We start from the raw sequence: 27,478 nt of genomic DNA, 5'->3' as shown, positions 1-27,478 counted from the left end.
AGAGATAAGCTGACATAAACATAACTATTATGTAAAGGGACATAGGTGAAAAGAAAATGTTCAACGGCTGTGGCTCAGGAGGTAGAGTGGGTCGTCCACTAATTGGAAGATTGGTGGTTCGATTCCTGGCTCCAGTCCGCATGTTGATGGGCATCCTTGGGCAAGATACAGTCATTTATAAATGTCTGTAAGATGTGGTAGGCTGGATAAGTGTTTGGAGAGGCAGACCACATCCCAGAAACCTTGAAGGTTTAGTCTTAGCAACAACTAGAGTTTCTATCAACGTGTTCTGTCTATTTTCACTTCACAAGATGCAACTACATGGAGCTACATAAAGCTGCTTCTCATGAGCTTTAGAACAGAGTAAGGACTGTAAAACCTCACCAGAGCCACAAAAGACATTATACAGCTATTTCCCCTGGTCAAGTAACTGGTAAACTGCAGATGTGAAGATTTATGTGTAAATTGGAGTGTCCCTTCAACTGGCAATTCTCAGAAACAAATATTGTTTAAACAGTATGCATGCAGTGTTGTGTGTTGGCTATTTTGAAACGAGACTGTTTACAAATTTAGCTTCTGGCACCGTTTACTGTAACTTGATAGTAAGACTGCTGGAAGCTGGTTTTGAAGGGAGACACACAGTTACACTGTGAGTACCAGAGTTCATTATTATAGAACAATATAATATCCTGTAAACTGAAGATGTCGGGTAGAGCAGAGCTGCTGGTAGACCTGAAACAGAGAGCTGTCTGCTGTATAGATGAAGCCAAAGCAAAGCTGCACAGCCTCAGTAAGGACATATGGAGCTGTCCGGAGCTGGCTTATGAGGAGAGGAAGTCTCATGACAGGCTGGTAGCGTTTTTCAGTCAGGAGGAAGGCTGGAAGATCGACACTCACTTCAAACTTGAGACTGCGTTTCGAGCCACTTGGGGATCTGGAGGAGGAGGCAGCGAGCCGGGAGATGTGGTCAACGTGGGTTTCCTGTGCGAGTACGACGCCCTGCCTGGTATTGGACATGCATGTGGACACAACCTGATAGCTGAGGTTGGAGCTGCTGCGGCTTTGGGGCTCAAAGCTGTGCTGGAGAACACCTGCAGCCTCCCTGTCCGGGTGCAGGTAGGACAACTACACAGCATGTTAAGGAGTTCACACTTTTCTCAGATGTCACTTTGGACCAAATTTGGAAGTTTAGTTTATGTGAAGTAGTAGTAGAGAATCTTTTTAATGGTGTAGTGTCAGTCCAAAGGATGAACTAGAGGGCACTCAGTCAAATATTTTACTATGAGTAATTACATTGCAGTCCATTGAGTAGGATATTGACTTTTTTTTTGGCTGTTCTCCAGCACAATTATACACCATGAGTTTAAAGTGCCAACTTTTCTGAGGGTGTGTAGGGATTGTGGCCCAATTTAAGGGACCCAAAGAAATAAGGGAATAAAGATAAAATGAGATAAAGTTAGATTTGTCAACATCTAGTGTCAAATCCCTCCAGTCAATAACATATATGGGTCAAATGGGCTAATTGTTTTGGTCCCTGGCCAGCAAACTAAGAAGGCAGCTGTTTTTCAATGAACAAGCTCTGATGAACCCACTGTACACTACCTGCTCAGCACCAAACAGCTGACAGACAAAGATACATAGTGGAGCATTTAGCAGCTAAAGAGTCAAATATTTTTCTCAGGAGCTGTTATAGAACTAAAAGCTGAAAGAAGAGTGAATATTGGACTTATATTAATGAGGTGAACATGATCCCGAATGAATGATGATGTTGCTCTGTGTCTGCTAGATGTGGAGATAAGAAACTGTTTGCAAAAACAAATTCAAATGGTAATAACATGTCAGATGTGTTTTTTTAGCTTGTCTCACTGCCTTCAAGTGACCCAAAAATCAAATAAATTAATATTAAAAGGCCTATTGGTCCTTCTTTGTTATGGATATGGATACCTTGAATACATGTGCTGGGAGTACAAAGCTAAAAGAGCAGAAAATGTTGTCCAAATACTTATGGACAGTGTCAATATATGGATGTGTATGTGTCATAGATAGTAATGGCACTCATTTTTGGAAGGCACTGTGTGTTTCCCACATGATTTCCCACTGGTCCTCATATTCAGCTGTCTCTTCATGTGTGTCCATGGGCTCTAATTGGTGGGTTTGCATATTTTAGTAACTGCAAATAGTGTCTACCTTACAGTTTTGCTGACCGAAAAGCAGTCCCTTAGGTTTTACACTGATGTCATGGTTTCCAGACAGCCATTCATTACAATAAATTTTAATATGGTATGAAAATCAACTTGCAGAGACTTGGAACTTGTTTGAGGTAATGCAGGAAAGTAAACAGTTCAGTTATTGCCCTTTGGTACTGCTCCAACATTTCCAAACACTTGTATATGGCTGTAAAGCATGCTATGTTGTTAATGAAGTAAAATGGTAAATGGACTGTATTTATAGTTTTTCTAGTCTTCCGACCAGTCAAAGCACTCTACCACATATACCAACATTTGCCCATTCACCCATATTCGTAAACTGATGGCAGAGGCCGCCATGCAAGGTGCCAACCTGCTAATCAGGAGTGATACAGTGCTTTTTTTTAACCCAAAGAGCTTTCACAATTTTTCTAATGCTCACTTATCCATTCACACACATACTCACAACAATTGGGAGCAATGTGGGTTTCAGTATCTTGCCAAAAAACACTTCAACATGCGGAATGGAGGAGCCAGGGATCAAACCACCAACCTTCTGATTAGTGGACAACGTGCCTTACCTCCCGAGCCACAGCCACACCAAGTCTAAATCAAACAGTAACAATGAACAATAACTAAAGACGGATGTTGTGAAAAGGATCATGTTTACTGTATTAAAGTGATTGCTATGCAGCAGGAGCTGAAGTTCATGCTGGACTCCACAGGTGACGGTGCTGGGGACCCCAGCTGAGGAGGATGGTGGAGGTAAAATTGACATGTTAAGGGAGGGAGCATTTGAAGGCCTGGATCTGGTGTTCATGGCCCACCCATCAAAGGAAGATGCCTCTTACCTGCCATGTGTGGCTGAGCATGAGTAAGCGTTATTAGATTTCACACAAATTATTTTGTCTCATGAACTTGTGAGTGTTGAAAATCACAGGACAGTACTGCACTAATGCAGTACTGTCTTGTCAAATTTCAAAGTATGGTCAACAGGGAAAAGGACTCAAATGCACATACCTAAGGAGAACAGAGTGAATTAAAGGTTAGCAACTTGAAGTCAATCCAAAACACATCCAACAGGGCTAAGGCAGGAACTAGGTCACTGACTGGCAGCAGGTCTACAACACAAGCAACAGTCAGGTTTACAACATAGGGACAGGGAATGGGCAGGAATACAATGGCAACATAGACAATCTGATAGAGGGAAGAGGAAAGACTGGCAAAGAGTGGGGAACAGGGGCATCTGTCAGATCAACATCATCATCTACAGTATCAAGATCCAACTAATAAAATAATTTCTGCTGTTGAAAAGTGTTTATATAAACTTCTTAGTACCTCTCACTTAACTGTGTTTTTATGTCTGATGCACTTTCTGAGTAAAGCAGAGAGACTGAAATGTGGTTTGTCGTGTGTTTTCCAGTGTAACTATAAAGTATCATGGTAAGGCGTCTCATGCCTCAGCCTACCCCTGGGAGGGAATCAATGCGTTGGATGCAGCTGTACTGTGCTACAACAACCTGTCTGTGCTCAGACAACAGATGAAGCCAGACTGGAGAGTTCATGGTGAACAACTGATGCATCTCTATACTCAACATGTTGCTCTGAGGAGTTCAGTGAGCTCTGATTAAACCATGCTGTGTTGTGCAGGTATCATAAAGCACGGTGGAGTGAAACCAAACATCATCCCTGCCTACACTGAGCTGGAGTACTATCTGAGAACCCCTTCACGCTCTGAGCTTCCTGTCCTTAAGGCAAAAGCTGAGATGTGTTTCAGATCAGCTGCTGCAGCAACTGGCTGTGAGGTAGGAAAGCACAATGTGGAAGCACATATAAGCATCTTAGTGATGTTCTTTTTTGATACCACTAATAGGAGTCACCAAAGTAAGACATTTTCAAATCTACACATTATGTATTGTGTAGTTTTTATAGAGAAAAAATAGTGATTCATCTACAAATTTGAAAACAAGATTTTGTTTTCAGGGTTTTTTGCCTAGCTCTACCAAAAGTTAAAAAAGTAATCAAGACACTAACTCTCTTTCAGGTTGAAGTGCTGTTTGCAAGAAATAAATATGACAACATGCTTCGCAACACCGCACTAGAGGAGCTGTACGAGAGGAACGGCAAAGCTCTGGGGATGGACTTCAATATAGATGAAGACGTTCTAAAAAATGAATCTGGTAAGTGTACATGCTTCTGAGTGGTCAGTTGGTCACAGAACAGTTCTGTCATGAACACTGCTCAGAAGAGGAATGAAGAGGTGACATCACCCCAAACAAGCACACAGTTTTCACACCATGGTATACTGTAATAGCACAGTAAAATTTGTATTAAAACAGCTTTGCAAAAGGCTCTATGTGGGTCCTAACAGCTTCTACCTGCTTTATCTTCATTGATTTTTCATTGATTTTCTACTACATGTACACAGTTCATCATGATAGGTGGAGGTTGATATACTAGGATCTCTTCAATCTTAAACATGTTGGGAAGTATGCTTATTATTTTTTGTTCCAAGACTGAGATGAGATGATCAACATCAATCTCATGACTGTGTGATAAGTACAGAGCTGGAGTCAGGACATTGTTAACCTGCTTAACAGCTAACCTGGCACTGCCCAAAGTGAAGACACACATCTAAAGCTAATTAACACTCATCTAATTTATTTAAAGGGGACATATTATGCTTTTTGTGATTTTCTGTTATTTATATCCTGCTATGATGTTGGAATCTATGCTAAACATGGTCAAAACTTGAGTTGACCATATGTAGAAATGCTCCCTGCAAGTTCTCTGTATGGTCCTTTCCATAATGTTGTCAGACACTTGTAATACCAATCTGAGCCTGTCAGTGATAAAAACAAGCACTTTTAATGATGGATGGATCACAGGTCTTTGCTCAGGTGGCCCCTATTTTCCTCATTATTTTTCTGTCTGAAATGCACTTTGACTCAAGCATCCCACTTCTTTACCAACATGACAGCATTGCAGTTATGTAATATATTCCATTATATGATCAGTTTCAATCCAGATCCTCTGTCTTCTGTGTCTTTACAGGTTCCACTGACTTTGGCAATGTGACATTTATCGCTCCTGGGATTCATCCATACTTCTACATTGGCTCTAATGCTCTGAACCACACAGAAGAATACACTGGTGCTGCTGGTGTGCACCAACCCACACAAACACATCACTACCTCTACCTCTATTTCAGTGCCTGACCCATGCTGATATGTGTTTCTATGGCTGACAGTGTGTTTGTGTCTTTGCTGCAGGTGATGACAGAGCTCAGTTCTACACGCTGCGTGCAGCGAAGGCTCTGGTCATGACGGCTCTGGATGTGCTGCTGTGTCCAGAGCTGCTGCAGAGGGTGAAGCAGGAGTTCACTGAGGCCAAACTGAAGGAGGACAGGAAGCTGACAGGAGAGAACACAGAGCAGTCTGCAAACAGTTGTTAATGCAAGTGGAGGCGCTGCTGAGCTCCCTGCACACTGACTGAACACACAGCAGCCTCAGCAAGACTTATTCCTGTTGTCAAATGCAGCTACCAAACATGAGAAATACTCTGCTGCATTTGAGCCTTTTTCTTACAGTGTTCATCAAAGTCACAGTTGAAATCACAGTTGATTTCTTAAAATTAAGCTTATGTTTGATTGTACAGTATTGTGGAGGCAGGCAGCTGCTGGGGCTGTTCAAAAATGGTGATGCCTCAATTTTTTCTCAGTTTGTAAATCTGAAATACAATCAGTTTTGCATTTGTTAACTGATTTGTTAACTTTGTTAACTCCTCTGAACTGTACATGGTTTTGTTTACCCTGCTCATAACACTGTATATGATATCAATCTAACAACATAATTATTGTTCATTGTCTTAAACTGCTTTGTCCTGATGATATTGTAGTCCTTAAGCAATCTTTGATAACAGCAAAGCATAAACTGCCATGGAAGACATTGTGCAACACATGAGTTCTATCACTTTGTCCACATGATGGCAGCAAATACAAAAGATTAAATAATAACCTGTAATCAGCCTCCAACCAGAACAACTGGACAGCTCAGCTATGGCATGGAGAAACCTACAATGTGCACTCTTGGGAAAATATTATCTGAAAAATTCCACAGTTTTATTATTTGGTATTAAACAAATTATTCAACAAGATACCCATTAAAATTGCAAACATGTTAATAGCAATTCACTAAGTAAACACTGAAGTCTGGCTCTACCTACAAACCACATTATCTATTCAAGATACACAGATTAGAATCAGCATCGTCAGCTAGTATGTAGAACACAGAACAATAACTGGTTTTATATTTGCCACAGAGCACAAAATATCAAAGTTCACTTGAAGCTGATGTCCACCATCTTGTCTGCAGTCAGCTTCTCTTGCCATATCTGCAGCCACAATGTCAACTTTGACCCCAAAACATGCTGATGAACATCATGTCCATTTAACTGAAGGAATACCTGAAGCTATAGGAGTCTGGAATTTATGTTAACCACAAGTCATCTTACTGTGCTATGATTCATGAATTTCAAGACTCAAGATGTTTATTGGTTATAATAGTACAACTGTGTGAACTACTTTGGCTGGGAGGCTCCATTACAGTAAAAACAGTAAATAATATATATATAAAGATGTGTAAAATGTAACAAGCAATAAACAATAAATATATATTTTTGAAAATGATATAGATAGATAGATAGATAGATAGATAGATAGATAGATAGATAGATAGATATAGAATTTAAACCCTGTAGAAAGTTATTATACAGTAATATTTATATCTATATGTAGGCTATGCAGTATGTTTAGGCTACCAAACTCTACGCCTGCCCAGAGGGAGATTATCTATATGAATAAAGTTTTAGAAAAAGAAAAAAAAGCCCCCAAAAAAGCTTCGTCACATGTTTAGGTGTTGGCAGCGCTGTTTAGCGCAGTGACTGGCTGCTTTAGTCAATGACTGACTTCACTCAGAGCAGCAGGACATATCAGGTTTTGGCGGAGAGATGTCGGGTAGAGCAGAGCTGCTGGTAGAGCTGAAACAGAGAGCTGTCTGCTGTATAGATGAAGCCAAAGCAAAGCTGCACAGCCTCAGTAAGGACATATGGAGCTGTCCGGAGCTGGCTTATGAGGAGAGGAAGTCTCATGACAGGCTGGTAACGTTTTTCAGTCAGGAGGAAGGCTGGAAGATCGACACTCACTTCAAACTTGAGACTGCGTTTCGAGCCACTTGGGGATCTGGAGGAGGAGGCAGCGAGCCGGGAGATGTGGTCAACGTGGGTTTCCTGTGCGAGTACGACGCCCTGCCTGGTATTGGACATGCATGTGGACACAACCTGATAGCTGAGGTTGGAGCTGCTGCGGCTTTGGGGCTCAAAGCTGTGCTGGAGAACACCTGCAGCCTCCCTGTCCGGGTGCAGGTATACATCCGTACAGTCTGCAGTAGGGGAGGCTGGGGCCGCTTGTCACACTCATTCAGCTCTGCAGTGACACAAATCAGCTCAGTCATTGTCACAGAAATGAGCCCTGGTTGCCATAGTTTCCTCATATATGGCTGAAGCATATTTATTAGATCTTATCAGGATATATTCCTGTTCTCAAATGCGACAACAAAATTGTGAGGCCAGTGATCTGTTACTGGCACCTTTTTCAGTATAATAAGAGATAAGGGAGCACAATATCTTTCGAAGCACCCACAGTTGTGCATACAGACACACACACACACAGTTAACCACCTGAACATTTGCAGTGAACTAGAAAGCACATACTGTACCTCCACTAAGGCTGCAGCACACACACACCACACCCACAATGTTACAAAATTTGAATCTGCATCTGGATTCAGAACTACATGAAAATACACAGTAACAGACACTAAGATACATGTTGGTGGAAGAAGGTATTCACATTCTTAAATAAAAGTACTGACATGTCAAATACCGTGTAACATAGAAAAGTCCTGCATTCAAAAGTTTATTGAAGTAAATGTACATTAATATTATCAGCAAAATGTACTTCAAAGACAATTTCACAATTTTTCAAGTGTGTCTTAAAACAGCAGTCAGGTGTCCACATGAACAGTGAAAGAGGTTTTCCTCACTGTAATCATTCCTCCTCTTCATACTGGATATTAAAAGATCCTTCAAATGTGCTTTCAATGTAAGTGATGGAGGCCAAAATCCACAGTGTGTCCACACAGTCATTTAAAAGTTGATATGAAGCTTATATGAGGCTTCATCAGACTGAGTTAGTCATATCAAGTGGATATCTGACACATTTACAGCATCTTTTTAGCATCAAATTCCCTCTTTGTGTTTCCTCGGACAGTGTTTCCCTGTTGAGCTGCGGTGGACATAAACTCATTAGTTCATCTGAAGCTTTATATTAGCTTCAGATAAACATGTAAATACACAGAAGCACAGAGGGAGGACTGTGGATTTTGTCCCTCATCACTTCCATTGTACATTATGAAGGGATCTTCTAATGGTCAGTATGAACAGGAGGAATGATTGTTGTTTTAAGACAGACTTGAAAAATTGTCAACCTGTCCTTGAATGTACTCAAAGTAAAAGTAGTCATTCTGCATAGTGACCCTTTTTAATGTTATTTAATGTCTTTTGTAACATTGCTGGATTATTATTACTTACAGTATTCATTAATGTGTAAACATCATTTTATTGCTGTTGCTGGAGGTGGAGCTAAATGAAAGTATACTGTTCAGCAATACGATTTACTGGAAAACGATTTATAATATTTTATGCTCATCAAAGGTTTTCAAAATCTGAATCCACAAAGTGGTTTGTAATTAAAGCTGTCAAATGAATGTAGTGTAGTAAAAAAAAAAATACTGTTAAAATACAGCAGGTGGCAGAATTTCTACTGAAGTGCTGTAATTCATGAGAAAATGGTGAAAATAAGCCTTCTGAACATCCCACCACTTACTGTAAAATGACATTATATTAATGAAACAAAAATTCTTGTAATAACAATAAGTGTTTCCACAGGTGACGGTGCTGGGGACTCCAGCTGAGGAGGATGGTGGAGGTAAAATAGACTTGATGAAGGAGGGAGCCTTTGATAATATGGATGTGGTGTTCATGGCCCATCCTCTGCAGGATGACGCTCCATATCTGCCTCTTGTGGCCGAACATGAGTAAGTTTTAAACAAACTTCACTTTTGTTTCTGCATGTCCACTGCACTAATACATTATTTTGCTTTTGTGTGCTATCAGATGTATCAAAAATCAATGAAGATAATTAAAGCCACCATATGTAGAATTATTATATGATTATAGTATCTTTTAATTCATTCTGATGCTGGGAAGGTTAGCATACAAATCTCACAAGAGTTTCACAATTGTCCCTCCAGCTGCTCCAATCTAGCACCAACCATCTGAATCTCCGACCAAACTGTCAGCAGTGTAGTTGCATTGTGGGTAATATAGGTGGCAAGTTTTGACAAAGAAGAATGTGTGGAATAAAAAAGATGATAGGTTTAGGTCTAATACATCGATTTTGATTATTTTTTCCTCACTGTCCATTGTTAGTCTGACAATAATAAAGGAGTACAGTGCTAAACTAGTTAAATACTAATTTAAGAAAACATTTTTACCAACATGCACTTCTAGACTATCTTAGCCAACAGTTAGAATAAAGTTTGATAAATTTCTTTGTAAAGTTGTAGGACATCCACTCTCTGGTCTGATTTTTCAACGAAACAGTTTTCGGACTGTTTGACCAGCATATAGGAAAACACACAACTAATAAAATTAGTTCTGCTGTTAGTATTTGGATAAAACGCCAATTGGCAGTAAACTTCACTTAACTACAGTAACTTATCTCTTTACCTATCCCCTTCATAAAGCCGAGAAGCAGAGAAACTGAAATGTGGTTTGTCGTGTGTTTTCCAGTGTAACTATAAAGTATCATGGTAAGGCGTCTCATGCCTCAGCCTACCCCTGGGAGGGAATCAATGCGTTGGATGCAGCTGTACTGTGCTACAACAACCTGTCTGTGCTCAGACAACAGATGAAGCCAGACTGGAGAGTTCATGGTGAACAACTGATGCATCTCTATACTCAACATGTTGCTCTGAGGAGTTCAGTGAGCTCTGATTAAACCATGCTGTGTTGTGCAGGTATCATAAAGCACGGTGGAGTGAAACCAAACATCATCCCTGCCTACACTGAGCTGGAGTACTATCTGAGAACCCCTTCACGAGCTGAACTTTCCATCCTCAAGACAAAAGCTGAAATGTGTTTCAGATCAGCTGCTGCAGCAACTGGCTGCCAGGTAAAAAAAAATAGCATGAAGTTTTAATTACCTAGTGAGTCTACCAATCTGTGTTGGTCAGTTTGTCAACATAATGTCTTCCTCAGGTGGAAGTGGAATATGCAAAAAATGCTTTTGACAACATATTGCGAAATACAACTCTGGAAGATTTGTATGAGAAAAATGGCAAGGCTTTGGGGATGGAATTCACCACAGATGAAGAAGTCCTTAACAATGCTTCTGGTGAGAGTACAGTAAACACACTAACAAACATTGACCTATGGACCAATGGAAGAAGAATAAAACACTCTATTGTCCTTACAGGCTCCACAGACTTTGGCAATGTGACATTTGTAGTTCCTGGGATCCATCCATACTTCTACATCGGCTCTAAGGCTCTGAACCACACTGAAGAATACACTGTGGCCTCCGGTATGTCAAGCAGATACGCACCTGCTGCCAGATGCACAAAACTCTGTCTGCACGCACAAAGCCAGAAATATGCATACACATTCTTTTCGTCAGATTTATAAAGCCATATGTACACATGGTTCTGTTTTATAAATCTCAGGAAATGGCGTATGCTTGGTTTTTGTGTGTGTGTATTGTTTATGCATCTGGCCCTTGTACTTGTGTGTACACTGAAAATTCATGATTAGATACGACATAGCCACTCAGTTTAATCCACTGGCTATCAGTTTATTAATCTATGCACTTGTTTTGTAAATTGAAGGGCACTAATTTATTCCTCTCACTGAATGGGTTTTATGGGTCATTTTACCTTTGTGGTCTAAGAAAATTCCAGAATGTTTAATCAGAAATGTTTAATTTTGAGGAAAATGAAGAATTTAGTGGAGAATTTTAGTGTGTCATGATGGTTGAGCTTTTCACTTGACAAGTAGCAGAATTAATTTGGGTTGCTTCATTGTGGAATAGGTGGTGCTGGAGTCTTGTGATGTGGTGATGTGGTGACTACTTGCAGAGCTAGTTGGTTAGCTACAGTAAGCAAGCTAACTGGTAAAATGTTAGCTAGATGGTAACATGCTGATGTTATGCACCCAAAATAGCTCGCCAGATGGCTTGCTACTAGTTAGCTAACTACCAGTTAGCAAGACAATAACTGAACAGTAAATTAAAACAGGTAATTTGGTGCATCTCTGTAGCATACTGCAGCATCAGAGGTTTGATCGCAGCAGTCACCTTTGCATGTCGTTCTACATCTCTCTCTCTGTTTGTTTCTGGTCATCTCTCTATTATTGCTATAATGAATGCATAAAAATGCCTCAAAGGAACATAGGGAATGTCACGTCTTTTTTGGAGCAGTCTATATTCAGCAGAGGTTATGAAGGTTATGAAGATGGATGGTGTGACACAGCTGATAGCTTCTACAGAATCTGCTTCTCTGGTCCTAAGGTCAGCATTATGGTTTTTGTAATTTGCTTGAATTTTCCAAATTACAAAAACTGTGTGGATTTAATTAGTCTCCACAATGGAATCAATTTATTTCAACAATTTATATTCAGAAATTGTCTGTTAAGGGCTGGGCATACCAGCATTTGTAACAGCAAAATTTCTGTCTGAATGTTTCAGTGCAGTTCCTGCAGTCGGTGGATTTGCTTATAGAAGCCATTGATCTGCCTGGAGCTTTCAGCAACATCACTGAGCTAGCTAGCTAGCTTGATGACTGGTAGTTATAGTGAGTGGGGCGAGCTATTTTTGCAGGCTGGCTAAGTGTTTACTGGCTATCTAGGATGTTACTGAGTTAGCTTGCCAACCACAGTAGCTTGCCAGCTAGCTCTGTATTCACTACATCACCACCTGTTTAGTGAGGATGTGACAATGAATTTTGCTGTGCCACTTTCTGGTGTGAACACTTAAATACCATTGGGCCCTAAGATTGATATATTAATATTTTGCTTTTATAGAAGAAGAAGGTGGAATGTTTTGAAATATCATAATTGTCATATAATCCTTCAGGAGTGGTGCACACTCTGTGCTATATAGAAGACAAAGGAATGTCATGCTCACATTCATGTGACACTTGAAAGCTCTAACTGCTGGGGGTAAAATATTATACTATTATATTGAGAAACCCTGGTTTTACGAATGTTGGCTTTTTTATCCTGCTAATCTGTATAGCAAGGTGCACACCTGATATGCTTATTTTTCTGACTCAGTATGCAGCATTCAGTATAAACCTTCATCAAAACAGAACATGTTCATCAAAAGGTCCACTAATAAACACTAGTTTTGCATGATAATGCATGTTTTCTCTCAGAAGTATTGAAATTATATGTGTATATGTCTTCCTCCCTTTTTTACCTTTCTCACTGCTCTACCATCAAGCAGCAACAAAATGTAAATCATGTTTAAATATGTGTTTGTCTTTGCTGCAGGTGATGACAGAGCTCAGTTCTACACACTGCGGACAGCGAAGGCTCTGGTCATGACGGCTCTGGATGTGTTGCTGTGTCCAGAGCTGCTGCAGAGGGTGAAGCAGGAGTTCACTCAGGCCAAACTGAAGGAGGACAAGAAGCTGAAAGGAGAGCACACAGAGCAGTCTGCAAACAGCTGTTAATGCAAATGGAGGAGCTCCACAGCTCCTCCATTTGCATTAACAGGCAACTAAACACAGGAACGGTGTTCCTACCAAAAATATTGATCTTTACTGACATATGATCCAACAGACATTTTTAAGTACAGAATGCTAGTACTATTGTAGGCTGCGCTGTTCACTCAAAATCTTTGAAACTTGGCTTTGTAGAGTTTTTTTCTGTTTGTTTCCTGTGTTTAGATGTCACTACAAGTCAAATCTATATAATGCAAGGCCTTAAAGGGACCGTATTATGAAAAATTCACTTACGCAGTGCTTGTGCATATATATTTGGGCTGGCTTGCTCTGAAATCTGAACTCATTTTATGCTTCCTCTTATGTCACTTGGGGATTCATTGATATTGCAACCACCCCCACATCTTTGTTTCTTCACCCACAATTTCCAGACTAGGGTTTTTTGGTCAAGTTATTTCAGGTTGAAAGAGTGCAATGTTATCATAGAAAGTTGTATTAAACCAGAATGATACTTAAAGAACACTTTTGGCCCTAAGAAAGCAATGAGTTACTAGTAGATGCTGAATCATTAGTAAAAGAAGACTTTATTTCATGGTCACATCATTTATCTCTTCTTCTTCTTCTTCTTCTCTTATCTTCTTATCAGAGGACAGAAGATTTGGGAGTTTATTTACAATGAAATATCAGATTTTTCTAAGCCACGTCTGCCAGTTTGGCTTTGTCAGAAGTTTGACATAAGCCACAACAGATGTTACAGTGGTATTACATAAGATAAAAGCAACAGACAGACATATTTCATATCAACGTCAAACTTTTTGATGATCTTCAGAGAGGCTGTCTTTCATATGTTGATCAAACAGACTTCATTTGACTCCAAATGAAGTCTGTCAGATGTTCTGCTGACCTGCATTCCAGTTGCAGAATCTCACATTTCCCAAAGTAAGTCAATATTTGTTTTTGCACAAAACAGTCAAACAGAAAAATGTGATACACAAGATATTTTAATCAAGAAATTTGTACACTGATGTACCATGGAGTCAATACATGATTTGATATGCCACTGTGTAGATGAGAATAGTTACAAGAGATGGAGAAAGTGAAAGTAGAAAAATGCTCCAATTCCATCTGAGATTGACATTAATGTCTGTGACAACTACAAAGTGTAAGTTCAAGCATATCAAGAAACAGCTCAAAGGATCAAACAGTGACATTAAACTATGAAACCCTGAAGTTCTGATGCAAAAAAAAATAAAACATGATTTACAGCAGAGGTTCCCAATCCCCTGGAGGCCGGTACCATGCCTCAGATCATTTGCTACTTTTTGAATTAAAAATAAACAGATTAATAATTATACAACCTTATATATGACTTTATAGGCATTTTTATGCTTTTTTTTGTTTAAAAAGTTAGTCAGTACCTGAGGTAACCAGTTTGTCATCACAGTGTTTCAGCACTCAGCAAAACATACTGCATATCTGTGTGAGGACACTACCTGGGTGTTGCTGAGATGTTTATCTGTATTTTTTAAAGAGCCCCTCCAGACATGTATTAAGACATATAAAAAATACTCTACTTGGAACAATAATGTATGTCTGATAAAATCCTTAAAATGGCATCTACTCTAGTCTGAACACAGTAATCATACTCAGGTGCAGACCAAAGCAACCATACCAAGACCCTTTATAGGAGGTGGTCTCGGTTTGTTTGTTTGTGGTGGGAACGTGATCTGACCTTGATCCGATCCAACTACTAGGTATACTGTGAGAGAGCAAAATGGCTCCTGTAGCCAGGTGTGCTTTGCATGCTGGGATGCAGATGAGCGAATTTAACAATTGCTAACAACTAGCCAGAAAATTAATTGAGGTCCAACCTGGACTATTTCAATGTAATATGTTGTATTTGGCCAGTGGACCTTCTTCGGGACCGTCTTCCTGTGTTTACGTTCTTGCACCCGCCCCAGACACAACTGACCAATAAGTGGAGTGAACGTTCTCATGTGGCTTGTAGTGATGATTTTGGGTCGCTTGGATTTCTCTCTGTGTGAAAAGAAACTGAACCAAGTTTTCCAACTCATCCATTGATTTGGACCAGAGCAAACGAAACACCCTAAGATGGAGCTGTCCTTTCAAAGATACACAGCAACTGAACCAAACCCAAACAGAGCCAAATGAACCTGAGGCCAGAAAAAGTAGTTCACACTCAGTATTTACTGAAGTGCTGGCTACAATGTGTTTTAAGCCCTTTTTAAGAGCTTATACAACTCTGAGCCTGTTGGGAAAATCCTTAAATATGAAATTGGCAGATAACCTGTCAAAATTCAAAATTTTAGCTGCATCTAGGCAAACATTCAATAGTCTTAATGTAACAGGCACAATCTGTGCTTTGATGAAGAAATATTGGGTAATATGTTGTGTTTCGGCTATATTTGCTCCTGTGAGACAGTCCTTGTATCCTCATAGGTTCTACTCACTGAGACTTTTGCACAGAGCCATAAACTGAGTTGAACTAGAAAGTGTGGAACCTAGACCTACCTCTGTTAGATCAAAACCTGACATGAGCCTGTTTTTGGAGGGTTGGGTCTATCTGAAGACCTGTATTACACACCAGTCTTTCTTTGGAGCTGTCAGTTCCATTTTCTATCTTTCAAATTTGAAAACACAAAACCCTGAAACTGCAGGTTCAGTGCACAAGTTTCCACTTCACTACAAGTGCATCTCTTAACCACTTAGACGAAGCAGGGAGGCAGACTTGTCAAATGCAACCTCAGATACCCACAGGTCTGTTTGAATCCCATCTGTGCTAGCAGTAGATAGACCAGTAGATGATGTTGAAGAGGATGTAAGATCCAGGAAAGATGACCCGTGAGTACTTGTCTATGGCGTGTGTGTCGATCCAGACGTTGCTGTAGGCGCTGGAGCCAACATGGCCAGTGATAGGGTCACTCTCCATTGCCAGCTGCACCAGCATCCTCTCCCGCTTCACCCCGTTCTCTTCTGGCATGCCGTAGTTCCCTGTGTTGTTGGCATCCACCTCACTGTAGCTAGCTGACATCATGCCAGGATGGGCTATACCACAGGTACACGGCAGCTGCAAGTAGATAAAAATAATTAAAGACTCATGCTGTGTTCACGATCTTTCAGTTGCTGTTAAAATACCATCTTGTTTTTGTTTTTTCAGTTCTTCACACACGTTTTACCTTAAAGCCATTATCTGGAGAATGTTTATGTCTTAAAAGTTTTTGATTTTAATAAAAAATGTGCTTTGCTGTCTGCTTAAGTACTTTTTGATACTAACACACAACACATTTTTAAATTGTGAGATGAAACTATTACTCAGGCATATGTACATCATCTCGGTGTCTATGAGCTTAGAGATGACTGACTGACTCACCCTATCTCTGAGTTTCCTCTCCTTACGTTCTTGCAGTGTAGACAGGTAGTTGACAGCAGCATACTCGATCACTGACAGGAAGACAAAGACAAAACTGACCCAGAGGTAAATATCCACAGCTTTGATGTAGGAGACCCTGGGCATGGAGGCGTTGACTCCAGTGATGATGGTAGACATGGTGAGCACTGTGGTTATACCTGAAGCACAGGAAGAACAGAATATCAGGTCAGAGCAGCTGAAAGGAGGCTCATATATGATGTTCGGGTAATAGTGATAGAGAAAAGCAAAGATAACAGCTAAGAAGAAACATTTGTCTGCGATGAGAATACTATCCCCTCTCTTCAAGAAGCTGTAGCTTCATCTTATGTGGTGAAAATAAAATTCTGGTGTGTATGTATAAATATTGACCCACACAAAGTGCAGAATCAACATTTGAGTTGACTAAAAACTTAATAACATTCAAAGTTTAAATCTTGCTGCCATTTGAAGATTATGGAAGTCCAGTGCTGCTAATATTAAAATCAAATAATTTAATTAAATCGAAAGATCATTTTCCATTTGTGGAAACCTGATGTATGACAAAAATAACATAAACAAGCCTAAGAGTCAGTCACAGCCATGCTATTGACTCTGAGACTCTTTTTATGTACAGTGGTGCTTTGAGCTAAATGCTAACATCAGCATGCTAACATGCTCACTGTGTTAACATGCTGATATTTAGCAGGTAATGTCTTAGTTTACTGTGTAAGTATGCTAACAGTAGGTGAGCCTGATGGGAATGCCACTAGTTTTGCAGATATTTGGTCAGAAACTGAGGTATTGGAGAAAAAACGTTTTGACCTGATGATGGCGCTAGAGGAGAAGTCAGAGGATCACAAAAGTCAATGCAATTCTTCCTGAGAGAAACATTAACATCTGATGCTTGCAGCTAGATACATTTTACTAAAATTAAAAAATGTCAACCCCATTTATTTGGAATTCATCTATGAATTAATATAAGTGATTCTTACAGTATCTGTTCTACTGTATGAAAGCCTCCTTCAGTTCATTCAAATCTGCAGCATCAGTAATATGTTGATACATCTGCAGCCTCTAATTTGAGAAGTGCTGCGCCAGACGCAGTACCATTACACATGGCTGTCCACGTGTTTACCTTCAATAAATCACCTGAAAACAGCACACCAACAAACATCAGTCTAGTTGGATATAGTAACTCAATATTCTGCCTGTTTTTTTTTTTTACCAAAGCTCATCAATCCTGTGCATCATAGCCTCCTTCCCACCTTTATTTTTGATAAAAGTGGCATCTCATGTTTTATTCTTGAAACGCATCATGGTATAAATGTACTATGTGCAAATGTTCAAATTGCACTGAACTGGAGTGATAACTTCACCAACATTATTCATTTCTATCTTCATTGTACTAATGAAAAAATAGACCCACACCATCTGCCTCTGGCTGCAGATTTATGGTCTCTCTGATCTATACACCTTCATCCAGCCCTTTTGTACTTTGCACTGCACATACATGAACCAATATAGCAGGTGAGCATGGAGATGCCCACACAGTCAGTGCACCCAACACCTACCACCTTGCACTAGTCATTGCTCTTGGTTAAAATAGGGCCAAAAGTCTGAAAAACTGTCCAAACCAATTCATCAGTTAACTAAGAAGTTAGTCACCAACAATGGCCGAGGACTCTCACCTAACGGCACTCTAGCAGGGACGGCCCTGCGGTCGATCCAGAAGGACACCCAGGACAACATGACCATCAGAGTGGCAGGGAAGTAGGTCTGCAGCAGGAAAAAGAAGATGTGACGCCGCAGAGTGAAGTTGATGTACAGACGGTTGTACCAGCCTGGAGAGGAGATAAAGTTAGAAGTTACATATCCCAGAGAGACTGTAGGCTTACATTTAAAATAGCTCTGCACTCATAACTCTGTTAGTACCTGTGCTGCTGTAGAAGGCCAGCTTGGTGGTGGTGTGGAACTCCTGAATGAGGAACTGAGAGAGAGATATTCTCTCGTCTGTGTTTAATGAGCGGTTCCCTTCCTTCCAGTACAACATTAGGTCATCATCTGTGTACGCATCTGGAGTGACAAAGAGCATAAACTAAATATCAGTGGCACACATATGAAAATAACATGATAAGTGAAGACTCTGAACAACAATAGGTGGGGAGAGCGCTAAAAAACACCCTCCAGTCTCCAATGTATTCAACAGTTACCAGCACAGGTGTACACTTAATATCAATTTTATTTATTATATTTATATTTTCCCAGTGTATTCAGAAAGGAATGAAAACAGGACAGAAAGATAAATCTTATCAGAATGTAGCTGGCTGTAGGAGAAGATAATCAAACTTGATCACATCAGTCACTTACAGCTTTCTATCTCCAAAGAGCATGTCTGTGTGTCGAGAGGAAAGCGACTCAGGTCCATGCTGCACATGGATGTGACCGTCACCCTGCAGTACAAGACAAAACAATTAGCTGTTGTAGTATAATTAAAATTTCTAGAGAGAGAAAACACCATATAAGAGATGTAAGCTTGATATTTCTTTTTAAAAATGCAGTAAATAATGTTTAAAACTGCTCCATAGCACAAAGAGGGCGCTAAGATGAGCTAACAAGGTTCATGTGGGAATATGTGTTTTCATGTTCTCTTTGACAGCTTTTATGTCATCTGACAAACTTTGTTGTCATAAAGAAATTCAATAAGCAAACTCATGGCCCTTTTCAACTGCAGGAATTTCTCAAGAAGCCTTTTCAGGAACTCAGAAATTTGACCTGCATAGAAGCTAGTTCCAGTTTTGGTTTCTGATGTTCTCCCCCCCCCCCCCCCCCCCCCCCCCAAAAAAAAAAAGTCTCTTGTCCCAAGATTTCTAATGGCCCAGAAACTCAGGGTGGAGTATGCAGTGCTGAATGTCACTGCCTGCTCCAACATTAGCCTTGAGGCTGCAAACCAGCAGTGGTCGTCACTAGTATCAATATTAAATTGCATATTAAAACAGTTCACTTCCTATCTGGCGAAGCTGCTTTTCTACCTCTGTATGTCTCCTTTCCACAATCAAACATCACACACAGTAGTCACATACAGCTTGTTCTCAATCTAATTTAGCTCATCTTTGCAGTTCTTCAGAAGCAGTAAAAATGTAAACAGGGATGCACCAAAACAACTTGTAATACTTGATGTAGTCTCTAGAGCTCATTAGTTCCTGTTATTTGGTTTAAAAACCACAATGGACACTGAAAGTAGGAAAATGTAATTGGTAGAGTCTTGCATCAAAAGGTTACTGCTCTGCAGTCACCTCTCAAGTATAGTGTGCAATCCAAAACTGGCATGAGAGTGCAAATTTTAAGTTTAAGACGTGTTTCTTCTCTAACAAAAATAAAAATGAATGCAGTAAATGAAAGCAAATATGGATTTATTGATCCATGTTGTCTATACAAAGTAAACTGGCTCAAAAATAAAAAATCTGATAGTACATATTATTTAATAGTACATCTTATCTATCTATTTATCTAATAGATAAATACAACCTTATATCCATATATTCTACAACATAGTCAGAAAACTGTGCGGCTCCACTCTCGTCATGCAAACTACTAACTATATTCCTGTGTCAGTGTCCATCTACGGCAAATTCACCGGTCCTATCTTAAAGAGACATGAACATATTTCTCTCAATGAGTTTACAATAATAACACACATGCATAAAATTGTAAATAGTTAACACTACTAATTACTCTTATTGTATAGATTAAAACAAATGTAAGGAAAAATAATATGTAAATACCGTGTGACTGTAAAATATGAATTTGACCATCTAACCAGCTAAAGCCCCTTTTTGACTAAATAGTTCCAGGAACTAAGGAGCCACAGGAACTAAACTCAAGCACTTAATTTGGAACTAAATATCCTCGTCACTATCCTCGTCAATCTCTGACTTCATTGTGTTCCCCCACTTCTGAATCCAAACCTATACCCTTGCCAATGGTTCTTTGGCCTTGGGCCTTGCATGGACTTTTCTAAATTTTGACCTCATTTCCATTGGTTGAAATGAAGGTAAGGTTCCTAAGTCACTGAAACGGTTCCTGGGCCCTATGGAAATGTTTTTAATTCCAGAAATGGGCTTGTAGACATTGGAAATCAACCTATAACACAATGACAAAGACTACACTATGATTTGGAAAGAGATTGGCAGTAATCTACATAACAGTACTGTATGTGATTTGTAGTAAACAGGATAAGCTATGCAAAACCTTATAGTTATGTGCAGTCCTACAAGAGCATACAAATTTACATAGCTTTCTGGGAATGTTGATGTTAAGCAGAGGCAGTAGCTGTTATTGAATGGGAGAAAGATGCTCATTATTTTCACCTACCAAGATTTTGGTGCTTTTGATTTGATGATAAATATTGTATAGTGCCCACTGACCTTCATATACATATGCTTGTCTAACCTTCAGCAGTGCATTATCCATCCATACTCGCAGGCAAATATTGTTTGGGTCAGGGGTTCCAGCACAGAGATGATAAATGAAAATACATAATCCAGCTCACAGGACAACAGAGGGCTATAGGGTCGGCAGGCGAGGTCTACAAATTGTCATCCTCACTCGCCAATCTGCCTTAGTCTGGAAAATCTCTAACCAGCACCTACCCCACACAGATTAACCCATGCCATGTGATGAGTATGCTTATATGTATTTGTCATCATCAACAATAGTCTTCTCTCATACATATAGTATACATTCACCAAGTAGCAAAGCACCACAACTCACATCAAGATCAGGATCTCTGATTGTAAGAAAACCAGATCACAGACTTCACACAATCTGACTTTTGTTTGATTTTATTTAACAAGATATGGATTTATCAGACCATTTCTATTATGGTGTAGTAGCTTCTATGCTAACAGTGTGATATTTCCCATCAAAAACTAAATGCAGATTTGCAGATGATGCTGTTGAATTTTGTTTGTGCCAGTCCATCAGCAAGGCAGTACTATGAGTGGTCACAACAGGAGGCAGATGGCCAGCTGTTATCATTTGCTAGGTTCTGTAATGTGGATTACAAAAACAGCTATCTTGGCTCCGGGCCTCATGTCGCTTGCCAAAATTAGAAGGTCATGCTCAGCAGTATTAACGGTTGTAATTGGCAGAACGTTATCCCCTTAAATACACAACTTGTACTGTGGCAGCTGGTGCCACTTTGTCTTTGTGGGACAGCCAATGGCAATTACATCCCTGAACACCCACTAACATCATAACCTGCCCCACTTAAAACGTATTACTTGTATGTAATGCACTAGTATCCGGTGTTAAAGAAGTCAGTGGAATATATTAAAGCTGTACTAGTCATATTTTTTCTTCTCCTAAGCTCTTTGGAGCATTTCAGCCTTTTTTTAGCTCATGGTTTTGGTAGCCTGCAACTTTACTGTTTTGATTCAGTCTCATCAACCTAGTTTCAGCAGCAGAAGGCTCCTGCTTTCAGCGAAAAAGCTCTAATAAACTCACTGCCCTGCCAAATGCTAGACAGAAGACACAGTTAGCAACTAGCTTGTGAACATAGTGGAGCATTTAGCAGCTAAAGAGCAGATATAAACCAGAAATGAACTGAGGATATTGGATTTACATTCATCAGGTGGACATGAACACCACTCAAAACAAATAGCCTTTTTTTTTTAAACTGTAGGAAAAATTTGTGCAAGTCTTAATTTGCAGGACTAATTAAAGGTTTAGCGTTTAGGTTTAGTAAATTGTGTCCTCATAAGCCTTAAAAACGCAATCTGGCTTTAAGCTTTAAGAATACTCCAGCAAGAATCAATGCAGCAGAGGCTGAGATATTCCTTAGTTTTGTTCTTGGACTAAAAGTTAAGGATAAGCTTCAAAAACATATTCCTACATTTCCCATGATGCACATCAATAGCGTATTTCATTAGACCTCCCCTTTCTGGTAAACGCCCACATCTTTCAAAGTCCACACCACCAATTTGTAAGTCAGTTATTAATTTGTAGTCCTCAAGCCCACACCCTTATAGAGGTGTGATGTCACTTCAGTTATTTTCTCAGACTTGACAAAGCTCCTCCAGAGCCATGAAAGACATTATACACACACAGGCTGGGTAGTAGGCTACTGCCCATGACAAGTAAATTGAATTCAATTTATAAAATTGGTAGTGTGCCTCTTTAACTACATGCTGCCCCTGTATGATCAATAACTTTACAAAATTATTCAGTCAATTGTGTCACTAAACCACTTTGCTTTACTCTGATCTGGCATTACAGTTTTGTCATTTCTACAGTTCAATCAGACAAACTGATCAACTTAAGTCAACTTAATCAACAATGTCAAAAACAGTACATATAGAAGAAGCTGGGGGGGTGGAAAGATCTCAGATGGGCTGCAACTAACCATTATTTTCCTGACTGAATAATCTGTTGAATCTTCTTGATTGTTTTGTCTATAAAACAATGAAAAATGATCAAAATATCCTATTGAATGTCTTGTTTTGTTCAACAAACAGTCCGAACCCCCAAATATTCAATCTACAATAATGTAACATCAAGAAAAGCAGCACATTCTCAAATTTAAGAGCCTGGAATCATTAAGTACTCCGCATTTTTGTTGGAAAAATTACTTGTTAATTGTTGATTACTTCTTATCAAGATCTTATCAAAATAGTTAATATGCAGATTCATTTTCTGTTGTTTGACTAATCGATCAATTGTTGCAGCCTTAGAGAAGTGTGAGGTTATAATGGATGCACTTGTATGAATATGAGTGGATGTGACTAGTCAGCTGGTAGCCAAGCAACTGATGGTTAAGCAGGAATGAAGCAGCTAATGCAAGTGTGACTTCAGAACTCTGCCAAATGCAATGCTCCATTCAAAGAAAGCAAATATCTGGATTTCATCTCATTTGAAGTACTTTTAATTAGTTGAGACCAGACTATAACATTATTCATGTTAAATCCTGATTAAACAGTCTCTCTCAGTTGTTTCATTCATTGGGGGTAGAATTACCTGAGGCTGTAGAGGACTTTGCCATCTGGGTAGACTCTCAGCATGACATTGTCAGTGGTGGTGTCATGTGTGAAGGACTTCTTAGAGTGGACAAAAAACATGTCAGGTACCCAGATCTTCTTTACCAGGCGGCCGTCAAAGGTCATGCTCTGGTTCTTGTTGCTTCGGAAGGATAGACGTTCATCTTTCCAGTAGTGCCTCAGATACAAGGTCATAGTAAAGTCCTTAAACAAGAAAAGAAATGTTTGTTGCAGCACTATCTCAACTAACAACATACATAAAATGTCACAATACAGTCCAGACATACCATATCAACCTCTGAAATAGCATCCAGGCTTTCAACCTGAACGTCAACTCCAACTGGGACTGCAGGCCCTAGAAAAATATAGAGCAGTTTACAAAGATGTATTAACCTGCAATTTACAGTAGTGTCAACAGTACCGATAAAAACAGCAGTGCAGATGTAGCCCAAGTGCCTCATCCAGTGTTATTTGGATTATCTGTTAATTTGGAGGTCATGACTGCTTTTTATGCCAGTGCTTTTTGCTACAAACAATGACTTCTGCTCCCATTCCTCTAAATCCCCATAAAAGCAGTTGGGTGTAGATTTCCCAAAAATGGCACAGAGCCAGTGGAGTGAGTACTCTAATCCTACTTTACATTATAGTGCAGGCAACTTTTTTTTTTTTAGCAGGGCTCCAGATTGTCTACATTTTGATACAATTATGGTGGGGACAAACAAGTATATAATGACACAAATAAAGCTGATGTTAAACTGAGTTGCAGTGTGAAGGTTGGGTGGGCGGGTATGTGAAAAGAATTTACCATCTGCTATTTAAAGCTGCTGTGAGGAGATAAAAATAAATTTAATTAAAACATACAGTATGTATTGTGGTTGTGTTTTCAAGCACAGTCAAGTTCATTGCCATTACATTTAGATTAATCTACATACAGTATATGAAATGAAATATACACAGACTCAACAGATAACCAGTTAAAAACGACTAATGTGCACACATAAAAACATAAGGATAAATTAAAAGTGCATTTTGATGATGCCCCACTGACATTTTTGGGGGGCTATTTTATTCCTTTAACAGACAGACAGTAGAGAGACAGTGGGAAACGAAGGCAGAGAGAGATGGGGAATAACATGCAACAAAGTTCTGCAGCCGGAATTGAACCACAGACATTGCAGTTACAGTTTTCGGCATACCATGGTGTGTCCCACCTGACATTTTTACTGCACCCAGGCCTGAGAGGCTAAATCTGGCCCTGCTTTCATCACACAAAGGTCAGAACAGCAATGCTTTTCCTCCAAACAGTGTGAAGTTGCTCTAATGTGACTTAATAGCAAGGTGAAAAAAAGTGTTTTATTTATGTTTCAAGTCTGTTGCACCTCTGACCACACTCAGCATCACTTATGGATGGCGAGCCTTAGTGACTTTGATTTACTGGGAACAGTAACAGGGAGCTGGTGGAGAGTCATGAAAAGTGAAGTGTTATCATTAACCCAACTTACACACTGTTGTTCCAGTCTCCATCACAAACAAGCTGATTGATTGTTCCCATTTCAACATGGAACAGTGGAACTACACTGAATACATTAATGTAATACCCCAAATGCATAAAAGTATAGAAGAAAACAGATGTACAAACATCTCCAAACAACACCCTGGCATGTTCAGATACTGTAAATGCAGATGGAGAAGCATTTTCCAGCCTTTATACAGAGTCAGAGATTTAGTAATAATTTTAAAAATATCACAAGTTTAAATTTGATATGTTACAATGAATAAAGACATGCTATCTGCATGGAGACTACAAAATAAAAAATATATATATGATTTTTGCAGAGGACTGTTGAAATATTTGCTGTAATGCACTTTGCATTGAAAAACACTAACATTTAGAATAAGAAACATGCAGTAACTAATTAAACCCAATCCAGCTCACATTCCCTGATGTAATTAAGAGCAGTAAAGACTGCCAGTAACTGAGTGAAGGCTTTCCAGGAACTGCACTGGGATTCATTTGAGATTTCGAATATATAGGGGAAATGCAAGTGTGAGAATTGAAAAAGCACACAGATTCAGGCTTTGAGCCGTGCTAATGTGGCAGATTAAGATGGGAGTTATTGAATTAATCACATTAATCACTGGCCCACAGCAGCATGGCTCAGACATAATCCTACTCTGTTATGTCATCTCTTCAAGCCAGCGTTGGACACTCCCACTTCCCCCATTTAAATGAGTGTATAGATCTGGCTGCGTGGGTTGGGTTTAGGCGTAAAGTCTCAAATAACACTCCATGCAGTTAATGACTTGTCTGGACACTGAATTACAAACCGAAGCATCTTTGAACAGAGAACATCATCTACTGCTCCATTTAGTTCAGAGAGATGAATCTCCTTACCTCCAAATCCTGGTCGCATTGTGAAGTCATGGTCTTCTATCCTCAGCAGCTGCTCTGACTTTGTACCCCAGGTTTTGGTAATATCTGGACTCCTTTTGTAGATAGGACTGATGGAAATAGATGAAAAACAACATTTCAAGAGTTAATATCCACATCAATATGAACATCCAACATGGTGCGTTATATTAATACAATTCTTTGTTCTTGTACAATATTTTTTAAACATTAACAACTCTTTTCACTCACTTAAATATATTTTTACTTACTTAATTAATACTTAATTTTTATTGTAAAATTTGATTTACATTATACACAATCAATTGTCTTTTGTGGTACTTGTATTTTAAGTTATAATATATTTTTTATACTTGACCCTATTTTTTGATTGTAATGCATCACAACTTGCAGGCAAATTTCTTGTATGTGCCAGCCTACTTGGCAATAAACCTGTTTTGATTCTGACTCTGATTCTGATTCTGATGAAGCTTAGGGTCTCTAAAAAAGATGAACAATTCTGAAATTCTACTATTCTGTCTTCTTACAAGACATGATGTTCTTTAAATGCTTTCTAATGTGCACTAAGTTTGTTCTATCAGTCCTTTTGTAAAATTACTGAATTGTATGTGAAACCTTTTTTGCTATTTCTGTCAAGCTGATCTAATCTTTACAAAATGTTGCACTTGGCTTACAGTACATTCTCCTGTATTATGGCTGCTACACCACTAACACAGTGCTTCAGTGGTGAAAATTCAAATCCAATGTCAAAGGAGCTGGTAATCCAGCCTTGGATTTACACGTGTACTTAATAAAGTGGCCACTGAGTGTAATTTGCCCCAATTGTTTGTACATCACTGATAGCTGCTTCCAGCTACATTTACTACTGGAAAATCACTCTTGTGCTATTCAGGAGCTACACCAGGGTTAATGAGCTTTTCAGTATATTGTACAACTGATGTTCTCCCAGCAGTTTGATTGCATGCATTGTATCTTGTTGTCATCTTACTGACTTCATCCAGAAAATAATCAAATGAACTTCTGATTCAGAAGGATAAGAATAGATTATATTGGGTTTAGCACGGAAGCAGCCCATCCTCCTCTCTAGATACTGCAAACAATAGTGTGATTAGAATGTTGACCATGTGCATTTAAATCCATTCATGCTGGTTTAATCTCTACTATAAGATTCTCCTGTCTAGCCTCGGTTATCACTCTAATTGGACTAAGAAAAGAAAAACACACACACACGTCATACCTGCCAATTTTGCGACCGGATCCTTCTGTTAGAGGCATTTCTCTTTTCGACCTGAAAGGAAAACAAACATTATGTAAGGTACTAAAAGTCCCTGTTGGACATTCCTGCTTGCATTTCCACCACATCTGAAGAACCGTGAAGATTATTACACAGATTGGATCCAAGATGAATTGAAAAACAACTGCGGCGATTGAAAATCAGTATTAACACACAAGGAAACAACAACACAGAGTCATCCTGTTGTTCTCTGATATTAATGTTGTGTGACTCTGATGTATGAATCATAGATGTAATGAATAAATGAAAAGGAGAAATGCAGAGGAGCAAAATGAAACTGAAAACTCGTCTCAGAGTGTTTGAT

General features: G+C 39.3%; 3 protein-coding genes across 3 annotated transcripts; 2 read left to right on the top strand and 1 right to left on the bottom strand.

Annotated features, from left to right (window-relative positions):
* The first annotated feature begins 683 nt into the window (after positions 1–683).
* Positions 684–6,788, top strand: LOC121882547 (peptidase M20 domain-containing protein 2-like). Its single transcript, XM_042390874.1, has 7 exons — positions 684–1,116; positions 2,912–3,060; positions 3,610–3,752; positions 3,837–3,991; positions 4,231–4,366; positions 5,241–5,348; positions 5,459–6,788. Exons 1-7 carry the CDS (start codon positions 703–705, stop codon positions 5,638–5,640), a joined length of 1,287 nt encoding a protein of 428 aa, XP_042246808.1. The 5' UTR covers positions 684–702; the 3' UTR covers positions 5,641–6,788.
* Positions 6,789–7,004: 216 nt separating this feature from the next.
* Positions 7,005–13,549, top strand: LOC121882546 (peptidase M20 domain-containing protein 2-like). The gene is made up of 7 exons (XM_042390873.1): positions 7,005–7,607; positions 9,192–9,340; positions 10,098–10,240; positions 10,325–10,479; positions 10,566–10,701; positions 10,783–10,890; positions 12,855–13,549. Exons 1-7 carry the CDS (start codon positions 7,194–7,196, stop codon positions 13,034–13,036), a joined length of 1,287 nt encoding a protein of 428 aa, XP_042246807.1. The 5' UTR covers positions 7,005–7,193; the 3' UTR covers positions 13,037–13,549.
* A 1,139-nt stretch (positions 13,550–14,688) lies between these two features.
* Positions 14,689–27,170, bottom strand: LOC121882544 (gamma-aminobutyric acid receptor subunit rho-1-like). Its single transcript, XM_042390872.1, has 9 exons — positions 27,118–27,170; positions 25,866–25,972; positions 23,758–23,825; positions 23,451–23,674; positions 18,804–18,886; positions 18,369–18,509; positions 18,125–18,277; positions 16,419–16,615; positions 14,689–16,115 (listed from the first exon to the last, which is right to left on the bottom strand). The coding sequence occupies exons 1-9, from the start codon at positions 27,153–27,155 to the stop codon at positions 15,828–15,830; spliced, it is 1,299 nt and encodes a 432-aa protein (XP_042246806.1). The 5' UTR covers positions 27,156–27,170; the 3' UTR covers positions 14,689–15,827.
* Between the last annotated feature and the right edge of the window lie 308 nt (positions 27,171–27,478).

The sequence above is a fragment of the Thunnus maccoyii genome, chromosome 17, assembly GCF_910596095.1.
Source record: "Thunnus maccoyii chromosome 17, fThuMac1.1, whole genome shotgun sequence".
Taxonomy (NCBI): domain Eukaryota; kingdom Metazoa; phylum Chordata; class Actinopteri; order Scombriformes; family Scombridae; genus Thunnus; species Thunnus maccoyii.
The sequence above is the reverse complement of the archived record's forward strand: the minus strand, read 5'-3'. Positions and strand labels throughout refer to the sequence as shown.

Coding starts and splice junctions, on each gene's coding strand:
- LOC121882544 (XM_042390872.1), bottom strand. CDS start 27,155: ATGCCTCTAACAGAAGGATCCGGTCGCAAAATTGGCAG. Junction 18,510..18,803: donor CTCTTTGGAGATAGAAAGCT/GTAAGTGACTGA, acceptor TTGTCACTCCAG/ATGCGTACACAGATGATGAC. Junction 16,616..18,124: donor CCCTGCTAGAGTGCCGTTAG/GTGAGAGTCCTC, acceptor CCTGTGCTTCAG/GTATAACCACAGTGCTCACC.
- LOC121882546 (XM_042390873.1), top strand. CDS start 7,194: ATGTCGGGTAGAGCAGAGCTGCTGGTAGAGCTGAAACAGAGAGCTGTC. Junction 7,608..9,191: donor GCCTCCCTGTCCGGGTGCAG/GTATACATCCGT, acceptor GTGTTTCCACAG/GTGACGGTGCTGGGGACTCC. Junction 10,480..10,565: donor CTGCAGCAACTGGCTGCCAG/GTAAAAAAAAAT, acceptor TGTCTTCCTCAG/GTGGAAGTGGAATATGCAAA.
- LOC121882547 (XM_042390874.1), top strand. CDS start 703: ATGTCGGGTAGAGCAGAGCTGCTGGTAGACCTGAAACAGAGAGCTGTC. Junction 3,061..3,609: donor CCATGTGTGGCTGAGCATGA/GTAAGCGTTATT, acceptor TGTGTTTTCCAG/TGTAACTATAAAGTATCATG. Junction 5,349..5,458: donor AGAATACACTGGTGCTGCTG/GTGTGCACCAAC, acceptor TCTTTGCTGCAG/GTGATGACAGAGCTCAGTTC.